The sequence below is a fragment of the Tachysurus fulvidraco genome, chromosome 3 (genome assembly GCF_022655615.1).
Source record: "Tachysurus fulvidraco isolate hzauxx_2018 chromosome 3, HZAU_PFXX_2.0, whole genome shotgun sequence".
Taxonomy (NCBI): Eukaryota; Metazoa; Chordata; class Actinopteri; order Siluriformes; family Bagridae; genus Tachysurus; species Tachysurus fulvidraco.
Window position 1 is genome coordinate 21,044,110 of NC_062520.1, and position 21,739 is coordinate 21,065,848.

At 37.0% G+C, this 21,739-nt stretch overlaps 1 protein-coding gene across 2 annotated transcripts in view; it reads right to left on the reverse strand.

Annotated features, from left to right (window-relative positions):
- itga10 (integrin, alpha 10) overlaps nt 1–20,753 on the reverse strand; it is a 26,386-nt gene extending 5,633 nt beyond the window's left edge. The window contains exons 1-19 of one of the 2 annotated variants that reach the window (XM_027148963.2): nt 20,274–20,753; nt 19,962–20,132; nt 14,885–14,996; nt 14,033–14,142; nt 13,830–13,915; nt 11,253–11,367; nt 10,975–11,102; nt 9,958–10,106; nt 7,458–7,608; nt 4,331–4,496; nt 3,296–3,369; nt 2,843–2,987; nt 2,067–2,215; nt 1,818–1,961; nt 1,506–1,709; nt 1,148–1,278; nt 896–1,062; nt 654–796; nt 448–558 (exon numbers count right to left, since the gene is read on the reverse strand). In XM_027148963.2, coding sequence (XP_027004764.1) covers nt 448–558; nt 654–796; nt 896–1,062; nt 1,148–1,278; nt 1,506–1,709; nt 1,818–1,961; nt 2,067–2,215; nt 2,843–2,987; nt 3,296–3,369; nt 4,331–4,496; nt 7,458–7,608; nt 9,958–10,106; nt 10,975–11,102; nt 11,253–11,367; nt 13,830–13,915; nt 14,033–14,142; nt 14,885–14,996; nt 19,962–20,013 — 2,337 coding nt within the window. In that variant the 5' untranslated portion in view covers nt 20,014–20,132; nt 20,274–20,753. Of the gene's footprint in view, nt 1–447; nt 559–653; nt 797–895; nt 1,063–1,147; nt 1,279–1,505; nt 1,710–1,817; nt 1,962–2,066; nt 2,216–2,842; nt 2,988–3,295; nt 3,370–4,330; nt 4,497–7,457; nt 7,609–9,957; nt 10,107–10,974; nt 11,103–11,252; nt 11,368–13,829; nt 13,919–14,032; nt 14,143–14,884; nt 14,997–19,961; nt 20,133–20,273 lie in introns of both variants that reach the window. The other variant, XM_027148962.2, reaches the window with a different exon arrangement.
- Between the last annotated feature and the right edge of the window lie 986 nt (nt 20,754–21,739).

Below are 21,739 nucleotides of genomic sequence, written 5' to 3' on the forward strand. Positions count from 1 at the left end.
TTCAGTTTTCACTGGATATAACTGCAGGGTCAGTGTGGAGGGAAGGCCAAAACATAGAGAAAAAGGTTTTGGGATTAATGTAGATGCAGCCTGTATGGTGCCCTGTATTAGACTGGTGACCCATCCAGAATATATGTTGTTAATACCATGATGCTGACCAGGATATAGTGGCTACTGAAGATGAATGAATGGGAGAATACTGTAACTCCATCTCTCACTTCCATCAGTAGTTGTCACAACATTCTAAATTACATAAAGATAAAACAATTTTGCTTCACCTAGCCTCTTGTCAATATAAATGGCTATAACTCCCATTGAAAAGAACTGACTTCCAGTTGCTTTGTCATGTTGCACCCATGCCTATAAACACAGGGCTATAAGTAAAAAATCTGGGTCTTCTCTTATGTACAGTAGCTTGGGTAAAGATAGTAAATGTACTGAACTCACAGATTGCTTATGTGTGGTTGGCCAGCCTTCATCAAGCACTGGGCCGCTATCTGTGTCATTAATTTTGAAGTTCAGGGAGAAAGTGATCGGTCGGATATAGTCTGCTGTGTCCTGTTAATCAAACAAGAATATATTGAAGAAACAGTAAGGAAACAATAATCATCAGTCTAGCTGTCTTTCTGTCTGTCTGCATTGTATGGACTTACAAATACATGGAAGGGCAGCATATGGCACACAGACTTTCCTACTTCAACTCTGACCCCTGTCAGTATCTGCCTCTGAGAGTTAGCATCAAACAAAGCACGTGCAGACAATTTTCTGTCATCCAACATGGCCCCCAACTGCAGATCTGTAAAATGACAAGGATTTAACTGAAGAATACACAGTGCATGTAGAGAGTTTATTTTATTTATTGAGTGTATATGTTAAACTGAGAGTCTGTTGGTACCAAAGGTTGTGCCATGTGAGCCTGGTGAACGCGACATGGTCCGAAAGCAGGCGGTGGCGTTAAGGCATGCTGATTCCCGGCCACCTCTGTGGCAGTTTTTCTGTATAACGTTGATAGAATGTGGCTGAAAGTTCAGACTCATGTTGATCTGCACTATACTGCGAGACCTGAATACAGGAGTGAGCTGTTTGATAAGGCAAAGGAAACACTAAGGGAAAAAGAACTACACAATGTGCAGATGTTGCAGAGTACCTGAGGATGACGGCACTGCCGTGAGCTCCAACTGCCAGATCCAGTAATTTGTCTCCATCCATATCCAACATTGCGCTCAGACTGCGGCCAAAATACTGCAGACCTGCAGAGAGAGAGGAGGCAGAGATACGCTACAGGAAGAGGCAAAGAGATAGGCAGAAATGTTGAACAAGATAGCAAAAGTGTGTAAGAAAGAGAAAAGTTAGATATAGATGACAGAAGCAGTGTAGATTGAGTAAAAATAAAAAATAGTCATGAGCCTGTGAATATACTTCATTAAGGCAGATTCTGCACTAATATTTTTCATTTAATTATTACTAAACTGTTATGTGTTTTCAAGATTTGACAATAATCTTACCTGCTTGTAATGGGGTTTTATATAAAATTCATCACCATGGTAGATATAAAGTGCACCCTGGTGATCATCTTCCAGTGGTGCTCCCACTAGAAGGTCAGAAAATCCATCATGGTTGAGGTCCGGAGCCACAGCCATGGCATAACCAAACCGAGCATCCTGGGCTTTCTGCTGAGAATGCAGGGTCCCATTGGGTGAAAAGCCATTCTATAGAGGGAATTTAGTGCTTTAAAAGTGTGGAAAAAAATTCTGCAAAGTTGTAAAATATTATAAAAAGTTTAAAGAATGTCTTCCTTTTCCCTTTCCGCTTCTTACCCCATCTAGACAGTAAACATAGACTTTGCCTGTTTCTTTGTTTCCTGCCCCGAGGAACATGGGCGCAGCAATCAGAAGGATGTCTGTTATACCATCCTGATCTACATCCACCACACACACCTCACTGCCAAAATAGGAGCCAATCTAGAAAGAGAAAATGACAAAAAGAGAAATAATCATTTAGAAATGGAAGCAATTCAGTGCTTATCATAAAAGAACAAATGGAGTGATGAATGAAAAAATCTCTACCTGCTCTCCTTCAATGGCCTGTGTGATGTTGAGGTCTCCATTAAGACTCAGGTCAAACAGAATTACCTTTCCTTTGTGTTTGAACCTGGGTGCCCCAGCCACATAGAGTCTCCTCCTATCACCTACTATCACTGAGGACACAGTATAACCTGCAATATACACAGAACCAGATTGTATACTTCAATAATAAATTAAATAATATTGCTTAAAAAAATTACAGTAAAAAAAATCTTGATTCATACAGTAAGGAGATATAGGAAGACAGTAAAGAAAGTAGTCTAAATGTACTTTGTCTGAAAATATTTCAGGCAGGATCAAGCCAATCCTAGTCAAATGCTTAAGACTATACTCATTAAAGTCTTCATGACACTCTTCAATCCCACTCAATTTAAGAATCTTGTTAAAAACCTTCCAAATCTAGCTGAAGACATTGAAGCCTCCTTCCATTATTAAGCTAAGGAGCTTCCATGCAGCTCAGCACTTATTTTGTGAATCAGTGATTTCAGCCTCCCCGTGACCCGAGAAGTTCTGATAAGCGGTAGAAAATGAGTGAGAGATGAGTGAGAGTGATTTCAGCTTAGCCAGAAACTCATCCACAAAAGTATATTTTAAGAATTTGTACATCCTCATAGTTGATACACAGATTTATTTTGCACAGTGTAGCCAAAAAGGCACTAAAGCCAAAAGTTGAGCTTAATTACATTTAATAATGTTTGATTTGGACTAAAAATAATATTGTCCTGAAACAATTTTCACTTCAACAATGGAAAAGTTACCTAGGTATGCTGCATGATTCTTTAGCTTCACAGGAAATTCTTCCTCAAAGGCTTCTCGAAGAGGAATGACTTTTCTATCAATCCCCTCCTTCAAAACCCCTCCCTCCCAATCATAAGCTCCCACCATGCCAAACAAGATCCCATCCTAAAAAAAGAAATAATATGCAGAAATTAAAATAGAATTTTAAATTAAGCAAGACATCCCTTAATTTTTTTTCCACAATCAAAATACTTTACTAAATACCTGTAGAGTTGTTATATTTATTGTATAGTAATTTATACAAATAATTATACTGAATGGTAAACTAAAAAAGGGGCCAGAAGATGCTAACATTATATTCAGAGATTAAGATCGTTACAATTTGTAAATCTGCCTAATAGAAGTATGCCATTAAATAAGGCAAAGACCCTAGGACCCCCCCCCAAAAAAGTCCTTTTAAAAAGAAAACTCACATTTAAAATGTGTGTTGAGAACCCAATTTGTGACATCTCCATGAGGAAGGTACTTTGATTGAATCCCAACGTTCCTGTCAGCACAGAAAACATTCCAATTCATTTCAATGATGTTGATAATTCATAAATCATGCAAATGATTTTTGCATAAATACTTGTCGAGTAAATGATAGAAAATATGTATGTTAAAACATACAGTAATGTTTAAGACAAGAAATATACACAAATATCAAATACTCATTGTAAAATCTATAAATTCTAAACTATATAATTACCTAAATGACTAAATGAATACATTAAGCATTAACTTTACCATTTTTTACAACTTTATTACTCAGTACATTTTGTCATGCCAACAGACATCTCCATATTCACATGCCTTTTCTTCATCTCTATACCTTCCCTCCCATCCTTCCTTCCTCTTCTGAGAAGCAAAATGGCATGAAATCTTTCAACACTTCTAAACCCTTTTCCACCCATCCTCTAAAATGAAGGCATAATCCTTCCTGTCTCTTAGAATAAGTATTGCTGCCATCTGTGGCATTGGGGGCAGCCTAGTGAGAGAGGCTTCAGAAATGATGCCACCCATATATTATTTTCTTTACTCTAATGTGTCTATAATGTATGTTTAATATTTGTGACATATATTAATCCTGTAATAAAACCAAAATGCAAAGTCTTTCATGTTTGCAGCCTTTTAAATAATGATGATGATGATGATGATGATTATTTGCATTATTACTACTTGATTATTATTCCACCCCCCCACCCCCTTTTATCCTATAGTATGGATCTTTGCAGACGTATTGGAATATGAATTTCAGTTACACTTTAGATTTTGTATTTTATTTACACTTTAGTTTTTTTGCTTTTGTTTCTTTGTTATGCTAAGGGTTAAGGGATAAACATACAACACATATAATTTTTGAGGGGGAAAAAAACCCTAAATACACACATGTTCAGAGTAGTCAAAAATAATAAATCTTTTAACCTTTTAATTACAATATTTTATTTCTTATTTGGTTCAGCACTTACCTTCCAAACTAAAGATTCGATCCCCAAGTGCATCTACAATGTCATTTAATGCTGCTTCATCTGTTACATTGAAAAAATATTTCTCATCAGGGTCACTGGCAATGGATTTGATTTCATTAATAAAGGTTTCTGGGTCCTGCTGCCTGCGAATGTAGTGACCCAAAACCTAAAGTGACAAAAAAAAGAATGAGAAAGACAAAGAGAGAAATATGATGGACAGAAACTGAATATTTGGGAAATTGAGAACTCTGAGAACATTTCAATGAATAAACTTAATATTTGTTTCAGGACAAAATGTTAACTTAAGATAGCTGAAGAGGGACTTAAGTAGGGAATAACAACAAATATTCTCATACTGTAACCCAAGCAGAGGAGGTGAGGCATTAAGTCACAAAGCAGTAACAGGAAGAACACCTCCACATGACTGAGAGGAGATTGAGAAAGCATCACTTACTTCACAGGCACAAAAACATCTACTGGAAATTTACCACTAATAAAAAATCCTTTATATCACCGAGGACACTGTCCAAGCAAAGTTGTTTAAAACATCCACTTCCATATGCAATAAACTTTTACAGAAGACTTTTGCTCAATAAAGGTCTGGATATTTCAACAGGTTAGGTAGGGCCTAGACAACAATGCCAAGACAAGTCTACGACCAGGACTTGCCAAAAAATGACTGAAGCCCTAAGGGTATTAAGTCAAGCTCAAATCCAAATAAAACCAAGACCAACTCGACAGAGCCATCGTAGACATGCCTTTACTTAATTCTAATTGCTTCCTTTGTCTACTGTCCCAATGATTAGCCAATGTTTTCTGGAAAACAATGTATTCTTGTCAAACTTTGTACATGTGAAAAGACACTGCCAACAATGTTACAGACACTATGTCAAGACCAAGACCATATTTGGTTTGTCTCAAGGTTTCTTCTTTACCAATTTAAGGGAGTTTTTCCTTGCCACTGCTGCCTGAGTCACCCCAGACTTGCTCATTGTGGATAAATACATATACATACATACACACTGTGAACTATACATATCTTAATTTTTTACTATTTTAATTCTTTGTATTTCTCGTTTAACTTCTGTTCTATGTTTTTGTTCTGTAAAGCTGCTTTGAGACTAAGCCCATTGTAAAAAGCGCTATACAAATAAACTTGAATTGAATTGAATTTGAAGAAATCAATGTTCAAATACAGATGCAAAAAGACCAATCCAAGTCAATCAACAAAAACCTCTCTTGAAAGTGGTGTAGAGTGTATTTGTATTTCCGCTAAACAGATTCTTCTTCGGACCTATGAATTTATCAGGAAGGCTGAATTAGCCATTAAAATACAGGTAATCTAGGTCCTTCTGCACATAAAGTCAGCCTCAGCTTTATCCAAAGTAAATGACAATTGAGACAACGTATTGAACAATTAATTAACTCACAACATTCTTATAAATGCCATAACATAAGCAACCACTGAGCTACCATGGAATATATTGGCACATTAGTTGCCAGTTGATACTCCTTCATACGGTATATAGTAGCTTTCACACAGTCTGTTGCATTTACCATATTAGTCAGTAAACCATCCCCACATCCATATGTTAGTCAACTAACATCAAATCACTAATTGTCTAAAAAACAACTACTACTAAACACTTTTTATTATCCAGTCAAGTTTTTTGTCCCATGGTTGTACAGAGGGAGAGTCAAAGGAAAGAACACGAAAAACATTGAAACATAATTGCTATGCTTTTGTTGGCATCTCATGAAAACTTGTCACAATAAATATAATAATAGTGGTAGAGAGCATTGTCTGAAATGTTGGCTGGTGTTTAGTTGGGATGAGATTTGGTGAGTGTGCAGCCGCTAGAATATGATTCACATCCTCTTTTTTTACATCCTCTCATCAAAGATGCTTTGTTATGGCATAAAGTTAATTAGTTTAGTTTTCCTCTATTGGGAAGAAGTGGACAGAAACCATGGCAGCAGAATGCATCCTGTGGCTTTTTTATGTCTAAACATGTTTGTTAGACAGAAAGAACACCACATTTGATAACGGTAACATTCTCAGTATCTGCTCTTGAATTTCACAAAATACAAAACAATATCTCATTAAACATTATTCCACTGGTGAATATAATATTAGAAAAATTAAAAAAAAAACAAAAACATTGTAGCTTTCCAAGATATCTACTTAGTAGTGTTGGTGCATAATCTTCAGCCATAGAAGCTTTCAGAGGTTTTGAGGCCAAAATTTAACTTTATGGACAATTAACAAAGCCATGCTAGCATGCTTACCATGCTTAGCAGAAGCATCCACTCCCTTTTGACTATCCGACATCCTTATGTCTTGAGTTTTTAAAAAAAAAAAAAAACATTTACACACTCCTTGCCAGTTGAGACCTAGTTACATATTCTATATTAGAAGAATGTATCATGACAGGCAATGTTAAAGGTGTCAAGAGGCTGAGACTAAGTAGTACTCTGGAAATTTAGCAAGGGAATTATTTAATTATTAACAGATGCATGTCTGTCTTTATTTTTATACTTTCACTGCACCAAATTATTCACAAATACATGTTGCTCTAACTACAAACAATTACACAACCTCATGTGCCTTCTTTTCAGTTTACCCACAATACTTCAATTTAACTTGCCCCTTCAGTAACATAATCCTCAAAAAGGTCCTTTCCTTCAAAGCGTGACCAGCTTTTCTATAACTTGCTTCTTTTCAATGTTGTGGTTTTGGTAAAAGACTAGGGAGGTGCTGCAACCACTCACCCACCCACTGGGCTTGTGCAGGGGTGGAGAAGTCTAGAGTCTTCAGCGCTATTTCTGAACTCAACCACGTCTGAAAAATCCAGTGGTTACGATTGTTTAAAGAATGGCTTGACTTCCTCTTTTACAGTAGTTCTGAAAACTGGAAAGCAGGGTACAGCTGAAGCTTTTAAAATAGTTCAGTGACAATTATGGTCTGCTTATTAGACAGATGGACCTTCAGTATCAAAAATATGTAATGTCAGAAGTATCCAGGTGTATAGAAATAAGGGTTAGGGTATATAGTCAAAACAAGCTCAGGGTCAAACTGAATGCTTGGTAACTGTATATTGTGTCTAAATGTGTGAAATGCACTGACAGCAATGGCATATCTGGTGATGTTGCGTTTCTCGCACTCGTCCAGTGCATCATCAAGCTCGTCGCCATCATGTGACTCTCCATCTGTCACCACAATCATCACCTTAGTGGCTCCATCTCTTGCTCCTCTTTCGGCACTGAATGCCTCTGTGCTGTAAGAAGAGTTTCAAAGATATACATACATAAATCATTTCTTTTTCTTTGCTTACATTTAAATAGTAACATGAGAAAATAGACAACTTCTGGTTAGTGTCTCTTGCAGATATCAAAAACTCAATAAAACAAAAATGTTAGCTCAGTGGTAATCTGACTCTCTTCCTGACCTGAGCTGTCTATTTTTCTGATTACTTCCAACCTCCATAAAAATCCTGTAAAATATTACAGCCATCACACAAACACATGCACATTCTTTCCTGTTTGTGTGACCTTGACCAGCACCTTAAAGCAGAATGTGCGTGGCGACCTCAGTGTTAGTCAGCTCAGTGATTTTTAGGTGGCTGTCCAGATCTAGGCTATATATATCACAGCGGCTCTCCGCAAGAGACGCCAAGTTTGAAAACACCAAGCAACCTCCCGTCTAATTACATACTTAGAGCAAAAGAGACGGACGACGCAGAGAACTAGATCACAGGGTGGAAACAGAATAGGACTGAATAAAATAGAATACAGTAAATGAGAAGGGGGGGAATTAAAAATGTTGAAGGGGCAGAAACAGGCATAACAGTGAAAGGTTTGTGTTAAGGATCATTATTAAGAGCTCAGATTGCTGTCAAGAGTAGTTAAAGAAAGACAGGCTCGTATCACAGACACCACATGGGAGTAACATACTCATGACATCAGATCTGGGGAAAAGAGGGATTTGATGTGGTTGTGAGAAACACGCAGAGGCTGAGCATTCAGCGCAAACATCTGAGGCACACTACACCAAGTAGTAAGGGATGGATGAGAGAAAGTGGTTAAGTAAATTTGTTAAATTACAGAGAGGAAGGAGACACTTTAAATTAAGTACATATCAAATTACACAAATTAAGTACATATCAAATTTATGAAGAATAGTGAGAAATACAAATGACACAAATGCATTGAGCTATTTGTATCAGTGACTGGGATAGAATGAGAGCTGTATAAATAAGAAGAATAAAGTAAGGGAGTGTTAACTGCTGTTATTTAAAGCCGGTACAGGACATTAAAGTGTGCTCCATCTGGTCAAATGTGGTTTTCACACTTCAAAATATATATTCTTTCAGTAGAATGGATCTACAACTGAAATGTGGTTAAACATTGTGAGAATGTATGTGAGTGTGTATTCAGGCTAAAGTGTGTGTGGCTGTTTGTACAGCTGCAGAAACTAGAGCTACAATACAATACACACACGCTACAATAACCACACCTGCAGCTACAGTATGCTGATCTGGCATCCTCTTACCCTCTGGCCCTCCCTGAGCAACACAAACATTAAGACCCAAGTCACTCCACTAATGTGAATGCTTTAATTATGGCTCATATCTTGGCTAATGTCTACAGTAGGGTAAAAGATTGGCAAAAATAATAACTTATGTACCTAAATACACAGAAATATTTACTAACACACAAAACGACAAAGTGACAGGTCAGAATTTGTGCAAAATATAAAAACATTTAAAACATCTATGGCTGTTTCTATTGTTGAGATTGTGTATGCATTGCCTATAACAGTGTTATAGATGAGCTTTCAAATTTTTTTACAGTAACTGCAATAGCCCTAACTCTAAACTTTTATACTTCTCCTCAAACTTTGGAAAAAGAAGCTATATAAATGCTCTTGGATAGAATACTTTGTAATGCAGTGATTTTACTGGCCCTGCATTTAAGAAAGAAAAAAAAAATAGAAAACCACAGCATTGCTAGTATGCAGAACATAAAAAATGGACTGAAGTTTTGCCCGAACTGTGTGCATTACTCAAAAGTCAGTGCAACATTAAATGCCTTATATAGCCTGATATAATGAACATGGCTGACAGCGAGTCTACAGTTATCTGACATGGTTCCGTTAATCCAAATATATGTGGTTTCATGAATTTTTGAAAACAGCAGAAACTAAATGGTTACAGCTCATTTCATTGCTTTTCTTCATATTAACAAAAACAAAAAATGAGTAAAAATGGTCACGCTTCCTCTAGACAAAACAGGTTTGAGTTCAAATCAACAGGTTACTTCTCTTGGGTTTAGTATCTGCTGACATAAAAGGAAGAATCTAATGACATATAGTGATAAAGGAGAAAGAATAATAAATAAAAGAAAAATCTTGACTGAAGTCTATGCATAGTTTGTGCATGTCTCTGGGGCAGCTATAGTGTTACACCTCCTGGAATGTGACAAAGGCACTATTGAGTGCTTTCACATTGGAGCTGAGAAGAAAAATTGACTGACACATTAAAACATGAAAGAGAAACAAAAAAGAAAATATAGTAATAAAGTGAAAGATGCTGAGAATGCTAGGAAAGTATGATTGGCAGACAAACCAGGCCTTCTGTATCGCGAATGCAGTGCGAGTCTCTCGCCCTTCCTGTCGATTGATGTTCTTGGCAGCTTCCACCACTTCCTCTGTCGTCTGATAGTCCTTAAGTAACCACTCATGAACTGCGATCTCTCCATACTGTAGGATGCCCACCTGTGGAAAAAAAAACACACCACAGACACACACACACTTTAGTGCTGTTAGCAGACATTATGTTCAGGTCAGAGAGACTGCCACAGCCTCTCTACACCCCACCATACCCATACCAAGCAAAATACCTCAAAAATTTACACTGGTGCCAGGATAAGAAAACATTTACATTTACGGCATTTAGCAGACACCCTTATCCAGAGTGACTTACAACTGAGCAACTGAGGGTTAAGGGCCTTGCTCAGGGGCCCAGTAGTGGCAGCTTGGTGGACCTGGGGTTCGAACCCATGACCTTCCGATCAGTAGCCCAACACCTTAACCACTGAGCTACCACATCCCCTCTAAAAGCTTAGAGGGGAGCTTTCACATAGCAGAAGCATTTCTATTCACCCTGTTTGCTCTCAAATAGTCTACTGCCTTTGAAGAAACACACAATGCATGGTTACTACTGCCCTTACTCAGAGGCCACAGCATTCTGACAAGGACACATAACCAATGCTCGGTTTTACTGTGTGTCACACATGTAAACAACAAATACACATATCCACACATTCATAAGATCTAACTTTTGCTTCCCTCTTATTTTCCACAAGAAAAACCACAGCTCTTGTCTGTTCAATTTAACATAGCCATTTATTTCTTAGAGTTTGCCTGCTCTGTTTCACTTTGGGCTGTTTTTTTTTTAGACAGGCTTTGGGCTGTATTACAAGCACACATGTGTGTGTGTGACTTCTAACCTTTTTTGTTACAGTAACTACTGGACATTACCCCTTTCACATTTATCTAACTGGTTGCATTGAATGAGGTGTATTAGAACAGGAAATACAAACCCAGCTCTACAGGTAGACTCATAAAACTTTAACACACACACCTGCATCTGCTCTGGGCTGATGTGGAACTTGCTGAGGATGTTTTTGAGGAAATTTTGAACTTCAGACCAAGGGTAGATACTGTTTGAGCCATCAAGAACTATTACTATGTCCATATATGTAGTACATCCTGGAACACAAGCAAACACTCATTACAACTAATAACAAACCTTATACTGTAGATACTATATAGGTCATAAGGCAAAAGGTATTATTAATATAGCAAACGTTATTATTATCTTGTATAAATTTTAGCTTAAATTGTATGGGTCATTCTCACTCTGTGCTGTGGGGGCAATGGTCTCTTTAGGTTCAAGGTCATTGTCCACAGACGTGCAGATGCCTGTGCTGAAGAGGGATGTGCCACATTCCTGAGACCAAAGTGGTGCACAAGCCTGAAAACAGAAAATCAGTAAATGTTTATTTGTGTGCAGGAAACCATTTCATTTTTTAAGTTAAATTATCTGCCTGAATGGTTTGAGTTTATTTATACTGTAGCTGAAGGCAGCTTGGGGTTATACAGTCAGATCTATCTGCTGTTTACCATAAAGATCAATGAAGTGAACAAGAGAAACAGATGGAGGCAAGGGTAAGAAGATAAAGGAGGAATAGGTCACATGAAAAAGGAATAATAAGGGAAAAGAAAGGGAAAAGAAGTAGGCAGGGTAAAGAAAAAAGGAAAAAAGAGACTGGGTGGAGACAATTGTTGACAAATCTTGGTCTTTGTCATAAATGCTTTAGCAGAGTTGGAAACCACACTCCAACAAAGCAATTAAATTGGCCGGAATTGAGAGGAAGAAAAAATATCACACAAGGATATTTACATCTTCAAAGCACATAATTTATTTGACTGAAAACCCAGAAAGTACCAGTACAGGAGAATGAAAGAAAGAGGTTAAGACTGAGAAGGAAAATATCAAGATGAAAGAAACAATAGTGTGGTCACGGATCAGGGAGGGATGGAGGGGGTAGCAGGGGGACAGAAAACATCTAGCCCACTCATTCTCTGTTATTGTGAATACCACATAATGAAAAATATGAAGGAAGAATAAAGAAAGAGATACAAAAAGCAGACAAATATAGACAAAAATGAGCAAGAGGTACTATGGCATTTCAAGCCTATCATTACAAAGATCTTGAGTTGTGTTCCGTTCCTGTTATAGACCTGACCACAGCAAGAGTCATTCAATGTACTTGCATGCACACAAGTCCATTGGGGAAGAGTCACTCAAAGAACTCAAAAACCAAGCATATTTAAACTGGCTAATACAATAATACAAATGTATTGTTATGTTTCAGTGGCACACATAGTGATAAGATTGAATGACTTCTGTCAGAGTATAAAGTGTTGCTCAGAGGCATTCTCTTGTTCCTCTCTCTCTCTCACTTTGTCACATATACACACTCTTACTCACTATCCTAGGCAAACATCTCCCTTCTCCACTCAGTGAATTATTCATGCACCATACAACTATTTCTTGGTTACACACATGTATTGGCAGCAGCCAGCCATCAATTCCACTAAACCCTCAGTGGAACAGCTCCACTACTGGACTGAGATGAGTTGCTTTGTACTGCATTACATAGAAGCCTGTTTTTGACCGAGTGGAGAAACAGAGAGAGAGAGGGAGGGGGGAGGAGAGAGAGAGAGAGAGAGAGAGAGAGAGAGAGAGAGAGAGAGAGAGAGGGAGGGAGAGAGAGACTGTGTAATTAGGTGTGTAAATTAAAGGTGAGGTGAGGTTTCTGCAGTGTCCTAAGCCTGGCTAACATCTGCCTCTGCCTGTTTCCTTGCAAAGCTTGAGGGGTGTGGTGTTTACTTCAGCCTGAATAAACTTAAACCAGGTCAGTTTATAAAAAATATAAAGGTACAAATCAGTTAATTTAAGCAAAAAGAGGTCGCAACATGCCCATCTCCTAGACTCTCATCTGTCAACTGAGTTTTTGAAGACTATATTGAACTTTCATCTCTGGTTTAAGCTGCGTTATCAGGATCTAGTTCAGTGCGCTGTTAATACAATGCTAGAGTTCCTCTTTGAGGACCTTACCCCCCACCTTTATTGAGGTAAAAGTGGCAGCCAATGCTGCGAGTCATGTGCATGTTCTCTGGTCTCTCACTTTCTGCACAATGCCAAATGATTAAGGCTTTCCTGCAGACCGTGTCTCTCTAACTAGTCCTGTAAGGGCTGCTCTAGACCCCCTTTGAGCCAGGAGGAGTTTCTGACCCTGGAAAAGGCTATGCTATTAGCCTTGGCTGCCCTAAGAATTGCAGGAGTCCTACAGGCCCTGTCAGTTGCCCCCTCTTTCCTAGAGTCTTCTCCTGGCATAGAAGCTGGAGTAATGTGACGTAGATGCCCTTATATAGTATAGCTGGTGTGTGCCACTTCGTCACATGACCTCTTTAGCAAACAGAGTGGCCTGATTTCACACAGCTTCAGACACCTCTTCTACAAGAAGAGTTTCCATAGCATCAGTCTTGACACAACATCTTGTTCTTCCCTTTTCAGGGAACCTGGTTACAAACTTAACCTGGTGTAGTTTTGACATACATGAGAACATGGGCTAGCCTATTCTAAATCTAATATATAAATGATATAAATAATGCCATGAAATAAAACCTTACACACAAATACATACACATGGTGTGAAAACATGGTGTAAGTATGTAAATATATATATATATATATATATATATATATATATATATATATGTATATATATATATATATATATATATATATATATATATATATATATATATATATATATATATATATATATATATATATATATATTGAATAGGGTGAAAGTCTGTTTCATACATTTCAGCTGCAATTCTCCCATTTGTCATAGGTCTTACCAGAAATCCATTGGGTTTATTCGGGGTAAGTGTCATGCCCAAGTGGGAGTTTTTCAGATTCCGTGACACATTCTGAAATGCACTGTCTGCTACACATAGAAATATAAGGAAAAAATTACATTCTTTAATATGTTATACTCCAGGCATTCAGGACATCCAGGATTTTGTGTAGATGAATGCTTATTCCTTTATTATCTTTTCACCTAGATTCATTTTTGAGCAGTTGGAATTCAGTTCTTCTCCCACAACACATTTGTAAATGTCTCCTTTTCTGTTATTTGATGGACCATCCCATGGAGCTCCAACCAACATCCTGTATCACAAACCAAAACAGTAGAAACAACATTTTCAAAACAAATTCCTATAAAATTTACATGAACATACAGTATATTCATACAAAATATACACTAACTGAGTACATTATTAGGAACAACTGTACACCTACTAATTCATGAAATTACCTAACCAGCCAATTGTGTAGCAGTAGTGCAATGTAGAACATTTTTGGGATATATATAGTTTATATATTAATTTTAAAACATATGCCAACTAAACATGAGTAGAACACAAAGTCAAAGATTACACTGGAATTTTTTTTTATTTATGTTATTGGTTCTATGGTAACAGCTCATTCACAGGAACTTGTACTGCAGGGAAGCTACATAATCTGTGTCTAATAATAGACCATGATACAAATGTTGACATTTAACAAAGAATTGGTAATATGGTGAAATCTTCATGATGTTTCATTCTCAATATCATGACAGGCTGCATTGTCTTGGAAAAAGAATAATCTTATTTCACATACTGTATGTTCCACTTCACTATAGATGTACAGTATAAGTATGATGTGTTGTTCTATGACTAATAAACCTGCCTTGTAAAATGCTGTGGTATAAAGAATTACACACTTTATGTGGTATAGATACCAGATTGATTAACAACATGCCTTTTCTTTCCATTTTATTCCTGTTATTTTTATCTATTACAGTATATACAGTTTATACAGATCATCCAATTGGCCTATTTTTCAAATATAATAAATAATTACTCACATTTTCTCACCCCCAACTTCATGCTGTAGCACAGAGAATCCAAACAGAGTGTCCTCTGACCCACTGAAGAAGCGTGGCTGGTTCACGTCAATGTTAAAACACTGGCACAGTCCTGGATGAGACAAAGGCAATATTATTGTAAATATTCTATTTATTCAATTGATTAATAAAAACAGTTGAATAAATAGAATATTTATTCAACTGTTTTTATTAATCAATTGAATAAATAGAATATTTATTCAATTGATTAATAAAAACAAAAGATTATAGAAATAAACAATCCGAATAAGCAGAAAGACAAGCAGGAATGAAAGTCAAATGTATGATTTTGTCAAGAAGGAGGGAAAACAAATGATAGAGGTGACTGTCATAATCAACACAAGACACAATATATTTTAAGAAAATGGGACACTTGCATTTAAGTTTAAGAGAGAGAGAGAGAGAGAGAGAGAGAGAGAGAGAGAGAGAGAGAGAGAGAGAGAGAGAGAGAGAGAGAGAGAGAGAGAGAGAGAGAGAGAGAGAGAAATGTGTAATTGCATGTGACCTACTGTATAGTGACTACTAAACATAGTAGCCCAAGTATGTTACACAGGCTTTCCTTTAATACATTAGAGAGGGGGAAGGGGACAACAAGCCAGTGAAGTTCAACCAGCAAAACAAGTAGAAATGCATAACACATAGCAGTATATTATCTTGATTGCATTCTATCCAAAAATGTGGCTGCAAAAACAAAAGCACAACCAATAGGGAATTCAGTATACCACAGCACTGTGTGTGAGGTGTGTTTTTAACCCACACACATGCAGGCAAGTCATTCCCTCTGGTCAGCACTCTGCTTTGGTTGGGTTTCATAAGCTTGTTTACTTAGAGACAGAAAAAAAGACAGAAATTCAGAAAGACGGTAGTCAGAGGCCCAAACCCAATTGACCTCAAACTTGATACTGACATTGCTCCATTTGAAGGGTATCTCCGTTGAGTTATTTTCAGTAATTTTTTTTGAGAGAGAGAGAGAGAGAGAGAGAGAGAGAGAGAGAGGGAGGGAGAGAGAGAGAGAGAAGTGTAATTTAAAGAATCCTTTATTTCCTCTTACATACATTATGTATATAAAATTATGTCTGAATTCTGCATTGTACATTTTCAGTTCTCTTAGATTCAGCTAAAGTAAAAGGACCTAAATTGGATCGATTCTGTATCGATTGAGTATTTGACTCTTATTATTTTTATTTTGCTGCTTAATTCATAAATTAAATCCTTGCCTCTAGAGCTTTGTCATGACAACTGTAAACATTTATTTAACGTAGTGTTGGATGGTTCCAACAGGAGGGCAGATATCTCCAAATGCATGCACACACTCTCACAACTGCACACACATTTACAATCAATTTCTTACATTACTGAGCTAACAATTGGTCTCTGGTCCTTACTAAAACTAACCCTGAATGAAAACTCAACACTAACCATACCCCTGACTCCTAACCACATCCCTAGCAGTAGCCAAATTATCACAAATGTTACAAAATAACTTTTCATTATATTTTATCCCTCTACCCTTTAGTGCATGGGTATCTTTCCTGTTGTACCACATTTTTTTCAGTAAGGCACCAGTACTTTTCTATGGTTTTGAACAGAGCATAAGCACTCACCATTCTCTTTATTAGGAGCACCCGCACATTCATGCCAAATGTGTGGCAAAAATCATATATATATATATAAATATATATATATAAGAAATAAAACCAGAAATACAGACTAGATAGGATGTGGATTAAAATGCAAACTCGTATACTCGTATAAAAGATGCCTACCTAAAATGCATAATTGTCTTAAATTTGCAAATCACATTATCATGTAAGCCTACTGCCTACTGAAGGTATGAACCCCATGCCATATACTTAATTACTATATTTAAACATCTAGTATACATATAAAAACAGTTCCAAATGAGGGACAGACAGACTTTTGGACAAAAGTATTTTTTTTACTTTTATCTGCCATTCTATAACAAATTTGTTTCTTTGTTTTCTTCTCATGCAAATTGGCAGAAGATCTTTTGCTCTCTTTTTTCTATTTGGCTTCCTTTTCTACCTTTTATTGATATTAAATCGGTAGCAGATGCACTTCTATCAACACATAATTACCTTATATATGGATTCATAATTAATACATCACCACATAAGCTAAACTTCAGCCACATTCAAAAGAGAGCTATAACAGATATTAGGCTGATAGAGACATACCCATGACTCACTTACTTTCCCATCTTAACTAAAATCTATTGGTTTTCCTCTGTTGTCCTCCCTCTTACTGTCATGTATGTTAAGTGAATTACACATCGCTTCCTTACTACTTCACTTTAGAGGCTTTCTCTCACAGACCTTTTCTCTTCATTCTGTTTTCTGGGTATTTCCTTTCTTATCATGATTTATTCTCATCCTTCCAGGCCTCCTGAGAGGTGTGGGTTGAAAGAATGAATGAAGAGGGGAGGGGGCAATTCCCTGAACCCGCACCTGTGTTCTTCATCTAAGTACAGCATAACATAGCTAAACTTGTTCATCACAAGTTTGTACAGAAAAAGTTCTGTTGAATCCATTAACAATATCATGCATGACTCACAACACACACATGTAATACCCATATCCACTAGAGCTGGGCCTTATGCATGTAAATCTATTGACACTGTACAGTAGCTATATAAACTTTGGCAATTTACTGTCACATGCATATAATATAATATTCTGTTGTGGTTTTACCATGCCAATTAAAGACAATACGCCTGAATCCATATGTAATTTAATTAAATAACCAATATTCCTATTTGCATACTGTATCACAAGTGATTTTATAGTGTGTATGCAGAGACTAAGCAGCAATTAATGAATTGTACTATATTAACAACATGCTACTGCTTTTAAGAAGTAATGAATATGGAGTAAATACTTAGTACATATGATATAATAGATGTGATGATTTATTAAAAAAGTGTCGTATATCACATTGAGAATTACTTGCTAACTAGTCATTACTATAACAATTCAGTCATTAACATGCTGAATTCCTAAAGAGGAACACGGTAACAGTCATAGTCTCACATTTACAGTCCCTCAGTAATATTTCAAAATATATCTCAAGGAATATTTAAATATAATTTATATAAGCCATATCTTTATGTTTGCAATTCTTTAAAAGGAGCTCTGACATGCGTTTTTATGCTTATAGAACAGAATGAAGGGAGGTAAGACATCTCTACTACTATGCTGCTGGTCTCATACTGCCACATACAGTATTAGGATAAAAAGAGAGCTCAAAAGACGCACTCGTGAATAAAGTGAATCGACCTCCAAGCACGCCTTTGTAACAAATTTCAATTTTAACAAAGGCCTCCTTTATTGGCTTCCCAACCTATGTGGCATTGATACGCTAGATTTAAGACCATTATACCAGAATGCAAAATAGAAACAGACTTAACTGGTGTTAACACTTTAACAAATTAACAACTGGCATGTTCAAGCAAATACTCAGGAAAATACTCATTGGCATTACAGTATATAAAAAACATTTGCATTATGTTGAGGATTTTAAGGATACTTGGAGTTTCATAATGTGAGTTGTCTCTATTTAGTAGATTAATCTAATCTAAGCCTATTTGTGATTTAAAAAGCATTAAAAAGCAATTCATGACTGTGTATATGCCTATATAACAATGTACACCAATGGTGTACTCACAAACTATTAATAAGGAGAAATTATGTGCCAAAATATTACAAGGATTATAAGAACCCTTATTTTTCCAATCAATGTGAGTAACAAATTCACTGAGTACCAGGTGCAAAACCTCTCAGATGATTCAGTGTCACTGCCTCCATGTAGGGTGAATCTATACCAAGGCTAAGCTGTGCAAATATATGTGAGCTAGCTTACTATTTCTTGCTAGATCTCTTGCTAGCTCACTAATTCTGGTTAAAATACAGTATACATCGGTGTGTAAATCTACTTGCTCCTGCTGGATTACTTTTTCTACCTGTCATATTTAACTGTTTCAAATCTTCGTACTAAATTTTATATATACAACCAGAGCAAACAGCAAATACATTTTTGTAATGGTGGTTGTTAAAAAATCATTCTAATTATTAAAGTAAAGTTTATTGATAATTAGGTTAAAATAATCTAGACACTCTCAGGCTTGATTACTTTCTGCTGTGCAGAATCCAAATGTTACTTATACTTTACCTTTCCAGCAATGTCAATTAACCTAAATTTATCAAAATTTATCACCAGCATTTTAGGCTGTGATCAATAGAAAAAGAAAGAGATGAGACAGACTCTTATGGAGATATATCAGTCTGGAAAGACACTGAGCTCAGGGACTCTGAGAAACTCAGTAAGATGCATTAAAGGAGAAAGATTGGAACAGTGTTGAATCTTCCCAGAATGTGTTGGCCTACCAAAATTCCTCCAAGGGCTATCAACAACTCATACAGAAAGACTTAAAAATCCAGATGAACAATCTAGGAACTGCAGGTCTCACTTGCCTCAGACAGTTTTAAAGATCATGATTACCCCATTAGAAAAAGGCTGGACAAAAATGTTAGCAGTGTGAGGAGTTACAAGGTACAAACCACTGCTAAACAAGGTCAAGGAAACAAGGAAATATATTGATGACCTTAAAGTCTTCTGCAATAACGTTCTGTGGACTGATAAGTTAAAAGTGGAGCAATTTTGAATACATGGGTGGCATAAAGCTAACACAGCATTCCACAATGAAAACATCATACCTCATACATAATGTGATGTTGTGGGGATGTATTTCTGTTCGTATTTCAATTCGTTTTTATTTGATAATGCTTTCACCTTTGTGGTTTAGATCCAAATGCTGAATAGTGATTCAATGGGGGAAATTTTGTTTGCAAATCATCGATTCATTCAAAGAGTCGCTCTAGATCAGTCTAGTCCTAGTACTCAATAAGCTGTATTACTGAAACCAAAACACACAGACACACAGACACACACACACACACACACACACACACACACACACACACACACACACACAGACCAAAATAAGACAAATGAAACTGACCTTTTAGTAGAACTGTGATTTTTAGTAACAGAAGGCACTCTCGAATCTCCATTTTGAAAAGAGGTGAACGTTGTTGTTGTTGTTGTTTATTTGTTTTCGCCTCTCGATGAACTGCCAGTCGTTACTTGCGCGTGTCCATGTCAGCGCGCGCGCTCTACTGTATCACAGCGCCTACAGCAGAAAAACACTGTTTAAAAAACAAAACTCAGAGCAACCGCAACCGATTGAACATACATGACTAATGTAGATCACTAATGGAAAATGTAAATAGAAAAATGTGTCTCATAGCTAAAGTAATAAGTGACTCCTTACCTTGTCTGTGGTAAAGCTGAAAGTCCCTGAAGAACTCATCCAAAATGCAGTTTTGCGCATAACGGGATCCAAACTTTTATTACGCACCTGTTACGGTGAACACAACCTTTATGTAGGTCCCAGTAACAGTAACACGGCAGGTACACACACACACACACACACACACACACACACACACACACACACACACACACACACACACACACACACACACACAGACCACTGACTGTTTCCCCTTTCCACTGGTGTTTAGTCCATGTCCAGTATCTGCAGGTTCTGTCAGTAACAGTGCACACAGCTTACGCTAACTGACCTACTGCTGATGTTATAAAACAGCTATGATGTGAATCGTAATTTGTAATCTTACTGATTCTACGTTAGTCTTAAGTTTCCATATGAAATTACTTTGGTTCCCTCTCTAGCTGCGTGGTTTCTTTCTCCAGCGCGCAACAGGGCAAACTGAAAGAGCGCTTTATGCTGCAAAACCTTCCCTCTGTCAACAAATGAGCTCCACGTTTCAAACCCCAAGCCAACCAACCACAGTCATCTCTCTCTCTCTGTCTCTCTCTCTCTCTCTCTCTCTCTCTCTCTCTCTCTCTCTCTCTCTCTCTCTCTCCCCCCCTGTGCGCCCTATATCTTTCCATCTTGTTACAGAAGGTGTACTTTTTTAGGCTTGGTATTCAGAGTCTCTTCACTTTTTTTAATTTTAAGTTGCAGCCTGATACTACTATCGTTCAAATTTATTTTGTTTTCTCATTAATCTACACTCAGTACCCAGTAATGAAAAAGTGAAAAGAGTTAATTACATTAAGAAGAAACAACTGAAATATCACATCTACATAAGTACTCATCCTTTGCCACAACACTTGAAATTTAGCTCAGATGCCTCCCATTTCTCATGATTCTTGATGAGATGTTTTTACACCTTGATTGGTGTTCCCCTGTGGTACAGTAAATGGATTGGACATGATTTGGAAAGGCACACAACTCTCAATTGAAGGCCTCACAGCTGACAATGCATATCAGAGGAAAATCCGAGCCCTAGCTAACACTTATTTTCCCTGTTGTTCTACAAGTTTTAGGTTGGTGGTATCCTAAATCTGTAACCTAGTGAATCAGTGTTAATATATTCATTGATAGAGGTTTCAAGGCACTTTTATAAAACAAAAATTCACTCTGGATAAGGGCATCTGCCAATTATGCATGTAAGCCATGAGGTCAATGAGGAACTGGCTGCAGAGCTCAGAGACAGGATTGTTACAAGGCACAGATTTTGGTAAGGCTACAAAAAAAATATTCTGCTACATTGAAGAATCCCAAGAGCACATTTGCCTTGATAATTCTCAAATGGAAGAATTTAAGCACAACTGAGCAATCTGAGGCAGAAGGGCAGTCACTCTAACTGAGCTCCATAGATCCTGTGTGGAGATGACACAATTTCCAGAGAGACAACCATCAGTGCAACC